The sequence below is a fragment of the Otolemur garnettii genome, unplaced genomic scaffold (assembly GCF_000181295.1).
Source record: "Otolemur garnettii isolate 467f Iridium unplaced genomic scaffold, OtoGar3 scaffold00180, whole genome shotgun sequence".
In the NCBI taxonomy this organism is placed as follows: domain Eukaryota; kingdom Metazoa; phylum Chordata; class Mammalia; order Primates; family Galagidae; genus Otolemur; species Otolemur garnettii.
In genome coordinates this window covers 2329875-2335508 of record NW_003852575.1, presented here as the reverse complement: position 1 = coordinate 2335508, position 5634 = coordinate 2329875, and the positions used below count along the sequence as shown (strand labels likewise).

The 5634-nt window shown below is 36.2% G+C and overlaps 1 protein-coding gene and 1 pseudogene across 1 annotated transcript in view; one reads left to right on the top strand and one right to left on the bottom strand.

Moving 5' to 3' along the window:
- Nucleotides 1-5634, top strand: part of TTC3 (tetratricopeptide repeat domain 3) — a 116913-nt gene that overhangs the window by 100355 nt on the left and 10924 nt on the right. The window contains exons 37-39 of the mRNA XM_023519593.1: nucleotides 260-356; nucleotides 2068-2165; nucleotides 4911-5001. Coding sequence (XP_023375361.1) covers nucleotides 260-356; nucleotides 2068-2165; nucleotides 4911-5001 — 286 coding nt within the window. The remainder of the gene's footprint in view (nucleotides 1-259; nucleotides 357-2067; nucleotides 2166-4910; nucleotides 5002-5634) is intronic.
- LOC111728718 lies at nucleotides 1664-1761 on the bottom strand (annotated as a pseudogene).

The following is a 5634-nucleotide window of genomic DNA, read 5'->3' as shown; positions in this document are numbered from 1 at the left end:
AGCACAGCGCTCTCACCCATTTTTCAGTGTCCCCATCGCGTACTCCCTGTTAATTTCTTTCTTCTTTTGAACATTTGTGAAGCACAGAGAGCACATGTGAGACTGTATAGTGTGGTAAAGTAGGGGGCAAGGAATCCCTTTAGATTAAGGTGTTGTGAAGTGTTTGTGGCATGATTCCAAAGCTCATCTGGCCTGAAGCCTGTGTAATCTCACTGTTTAAATGTTTTTCCAAGAAGTTTTTTTTCTTTAATATTTGCAGTAATATATTTACAAAGGAGAAAATGAAACTAGAAGAGTGTATAAAGAAAGGGAAAGAGCATTATGAAGAGAGTCATCAAAGAGCTGTGGCTGCAGAGGTGAGTCCATGGCACTTGATGAATGACAGCTATGGCATTTGTCATTTGTTTTTGTTTCTTTAGTTATATATGAAGCATAACAAACATGACTGAAAAGTGTGGCAGGTCGGGGATATCTCTGTCACCCATAATCCTGCCTCCCTAAAACAACCACTCTTCTTCCTTGCCTGTAGCTGTGTTATTTTTTGCCTTTATGCTTGTGTTGTTATGTAGATATACTCACAGTGTATACCAAATTTTGTGACCTGCTTTCCTTATTTACTACTATAACTCAATCATTTCCCATACTGTATACTTTGAATAGTTTTCATATTTAATCAAGTGATGTATTGTGAAGTAGCCAATAATAAACATATTTGCCAATACTTGGAAAGGAACTTAAAAATAATCTACCTTTTAAGAATGTATTCTTCCCTCTCCCTAGAAGAATATAAACCAGTGTCAATATACTGTTTGAGAAACTACTGAGACAATCAAATCAATGACATTTGTCTATATTTTATTTAGTTCCTGAAACATAGTTGTCTTTTTTTTCTAGCTGAGAAACAAATGATTTTTATTGGTGTATGTGTCTGTGATTATACTAGGAAAATAAGAATAGGCTTAGCTTATGTCATCTTGCAAACATTAGCCTTTTCAGTTAAGACTTAATTACACAGCACCTTCTAAGAAAAGGGAGAGAAAGAGCCCAAGTATGAATACTTTGTGGGTCCTACTCCTTTGTCTGTATTTCTGAGCTTGTTCACTTCACTTTTACCACCATGTGGTAAGCAGGTTTGCCTTATGGGCCCTGTCACGGTTACCGACACCTGGATAAGAGGCATTAGGGATCATAAGGCTCACATGAACTTAATGGATCACTTGGATCATTAGGCCATTCTACATTTCCTGTAGTGATTCTAACTAAGATGGCTGGTTGGCTTGTGGGGAAGCCAGAGTTTAAAATTTTAAGAGCATGTCCCAGAGGCTCTCCATGCCCAGGCTGAGAGTAACTTCTCTGAAGCTTTCCCATTGCAAAAGATGCAGCCTCAGGGGTCGGTCGTGCTGCTGACCCCAGGCCCCCAACTCACTGTGGAGAGTACCATAGATAACATGCACATTGGTGTGTACATGCACTTAGCCTGGCTCTGTGCTTCCATGTGGCTTAAGCATAAAGCCACATGCACAGTTTCACATTTGCCAAAAAGATCAGGTAAAGTGTGTAATTATGTCACTTTGTTATTCTATTTTCAAATCTCAGTCTGAATTCGTGTTTACCTGAGTTAAGTTATAGCCAAATCAAGTCCTGGTGATTGTCATCATACTTCATTTAAGGAGAAATTGGTTTGGATCATCCTTGTGAGGGGCCATGCTAGTCTTCTCCGTATTATTCCAGTTTTAGTATATGTGCTACCGAAGCAAGCACAGGAATGGGTTTGGAATGTTTAAGTTTTAACCTTTAAAATAGTTTCAGGTTCTTTTTTTTTTTTTTTTTTGAGACAGTTGTTCCCCTTGATAGAGTGCAGTGGCATCACAACTCACAGTAACTTTCAACTCGTAGACCGGGGGTGGGGGGGTGGGGTGTCTGGCTCAGGCTGGTCTCGAACTCCTGAGCTCAGGCAATCCACCTACCTTGACTTCCCAGAGTGCTGGGATTACAGGCGTGAGCCATTTGCCCAGCCTACAGGTTCTCACTTGTCAAATACTTAAATGTCCTCTGCTGTACTGGCAGATATCTGTGCTTGAAAACTGGAAGGAAAGCGAAGTATGTAAGTTGCAGATCATGGAATCTCAAGCAGAAGCCTGTCTGAAGAATCTGGAGCTGATGAGGTAGGGGCTCCACATGTGTTCTTCCCAGCATGCCATTTAGGAAATTAAGCCAGAGCCCTTAGAGAAAAACATTCTGTATATCAGAGAGGACCATTTTGTTTTTCTTTAGTTGTAGAAAAGTCAAAACAAATAAAAATAAAAGACAGCATTCTAACTGGAGATATAATTAATGTTTTGGAATAAATGCATTAAATATTTGAAAAATGAAAATTCACTTTTTCCCCACTATATAGTATTAGGAAACAACTTTTTTTCACATTGACAGTTACATTTCTCTCACCTAATTGTGAAAGATTGAATAGTATTCCAGCACATAAACATATCATGACTTAACAAACACCACTGTGGTCTAATAGTTATTCACAAATTTTGTTGCTATAAGCTACATTGCAGTGAACATCATTATATGAATAGTTAATCTTTATGCACCTTATTAGTCATTTCCAAGCAGTACATTTCTGGAATGAAGATCACTTTTCAAGGCTTTTAAAATTTTTTGCCAAATTGCTTTCCATAATAGCTATTATTCTTTTTTTTAAATTAATTTTCTTATATATGTGTATATTAGGTTTCCACTTTTGCCTTTACAGAATTAAAAAGGCTAAATATAATGACAATAACAAAAAGACTGAGAACAAAAACCTCATGAAGAACGAATGAAGATAAATGCATTCAGAAAAGAAATCAGACAATTGCTGCAACAAAATGTTAAGCAATAATAATAGTAATAATACAAAGAAAGTAACATTCACATTGTTGGATAAAAGTATGTCTATTATAGAATACTCTGATCAGTTAACTTCTTTTGTTTTTTTCCCACAGACTCAAAAAAATAGACAACTAATGTTTATAAATGAAAGTAACAGATAATTTCAAAAAAACAGATCATGCCCAATCTTATAGACAATAGAAAAATACTACAAAACCATTCTACTTAATCTGGATACACCTGGTATTAAAATTGGAGAAAATATATTATTATAAAGGGGAAATTACAAACATATTTCACTTATAAATGAGGATGCAATATGATAAACAACATTTTAACATGTTGAATTAAATATTAACGTGTAAGTAGTGTACTTTGGTCCAGATTAACTACAATTTATATAAGAATTAGTCACTAATTTCTTTCTTATTTTTTTTTTCCTTGCCCACACCCCCTCCCTCCTTCTCTGTCTGGTCTCCCCTTCCCCCATGCCCCACCGTGTCATTAATTGTCTTTATATCAAAGTTGAATATATAGGATTCCTTCTTCTCCATTTCTGTGATGCTTCAATAAGAATAATGTGTTCCACCTCCATCCAAGTTAGTAAAAATGCTGTAAAATCTCCATTGTTTTTGATGGCCGAATAATATTCCATGGTATACATATACCATAGCTTACCAATCCATTGCTGGGTTGAAGGACATTTAGGCTGTTTCCACATTTTAGCAATTGTAAATTGGGCTGCAATAAACAGCCTAGTACAAATGTCTCTATAATAAAAGGTTTTTTTTCCTTCTGGATAGATGCCCAGTAATGGGATTGCAGGATCGAATGGGAGGTCTAGGTTGAGTTCTTTAAGGTTTCTCCATACTTCCTTCCAAAAAAGTTGTATAGTTTGCAGTCCCACCAGCAGTGCAAAAGCATTCCTTTCTCTCCACATCTGCGCCAACATCTGCAGTTTTGAGATTTTGTAAGATAGGCCATTCTGACTGGGGTTAGATGATATCTCAGGGTGGTTTTAATTTGCATTTCTCTGATAATGAGGGATGATGAGCAACACTAATAATAAACAAATGGAATTTAATGAAACTGAAAAGTTTCTGTACAACCAAGGAGACAACAACCAAAGCAAATAGACAACCTACTCAATGAGAAAGGATATTTGCTTATTTTGAGTCAGACAAAAGTCTAATAACCAGGATCTATGCAGAACTTCAATTAATTTATAAGAAAAAATCCAACAACTCCATACATCAATGGGGAAGAGACACGAATAGAAACTTCTCTAAAGTCGATAGATAAATGGCTTCTAAGCACATGAAAAAGTGCTCATAATAGTTATTATTTAACAGTCTTCATGACAGAATATGGATGTATCACTAAGTATATTTTCATATGTTAAATTTTTTCAGCTCTCCATATAATCTTTACCTGTTTGGTTTTTGTTGTTGTTGTTGTTTTGTTTGTTTGTTTTTAAGTAGGATTTACCTGGGAATCCTGGAGGGCCTTACCGGGCCTTGAGCACACCCCTGTGCAGGCTCTCACAGATGGGGTTACTTTTATCTGGGTTTTTTTTTATCATGTTTCATATGCAAGTTTTTCATCCTTTCTGGTGCTTGCTTGTTGGATTGAAATTTCAAAACCTCAGAATTGAACCAAAGATTGTTGGATCACAGAATAAGAGTTTTAGTGTAGAGTTCCTTATTTCTTCATTTTCAAGATTTAATTTTTTTTCATGAGAAAAGTTCTCTGAAGGTAAACTAATACGCTGATTCATATTACAGGAATAGCATAGCTGAGTTTGAGACAGGTGGTGTTCAGATACTTAATGTATTGAAAACTTACCATAGGCTGCATCATGGTTCCTCTAGGAAACAAAAATATGAGACACTCATTTTATCTAATGGCATACCTCTCTTCCATTAAGCCTTATGTTATAGGTAGATTCTTTTGGGGACGCCATGCCATCTGCTTGTTCCATCAAAATGTAACAAAATAGAAAAGGTGTAAAAAGAATGTTCTGTTTTGTCTTTTAGTGATTCTGCAACATATCCCGACATGGAGTCTGATATATGTTCATGGAAATCATTTCTTTCTAATGTTACAAAAGAAATTGAGAAAGCAAAAGTAAGTTATAAAAAACATTTTATAATTCTGTCGAAATCTTTATGATGGTTATAATTCTCAGGAGGCTATTGTCTTATTGAAGTCATTTCTTTTTTGTAACCATAGTAATACAGTTTTTATTAAAATTATAATTTTTTCATGGAAGTAATTGTATTTTCTTAAGTATGTTAAACTCTGCCTGGTATTGGTAAAATTAAAGAAATTTATGTTTTTTATTTGATTTTCTTTTGGTTTTTTTTTTTTTTGAGACAGAGGCTCAAGCTCTCGCCCTGGGTAGAGTGCGGTGGCGTCGTAGCTCACAGCAACCTCCAACTTGGGCTCAAGTTGTCCTCTTGCCTCAGTTTTTCTATTTTTAGTAGAGATAGGGTCTTGATTTTTTGCTCAGACTGGTTTCAGACTCATGAACTCAACCATTCCACCCACCTTGGCCTCCCAGAGTGTTAGGATTACAGGTGTGAGTCATTGTGCCTAGCCTTTATTTATTTATTTTTTTGAGACAAAGTCTCATTTGTCACCCTAGGTAGAGTACCTTGGCATCACAGCTCACAGCAACCTGAAACTCTTGGGCTCAAGCTATTCTCTTGCCTCAGCCTCCCAAGTCAAGTGCCTGCCACAATGCTCGGCTACTTTTTT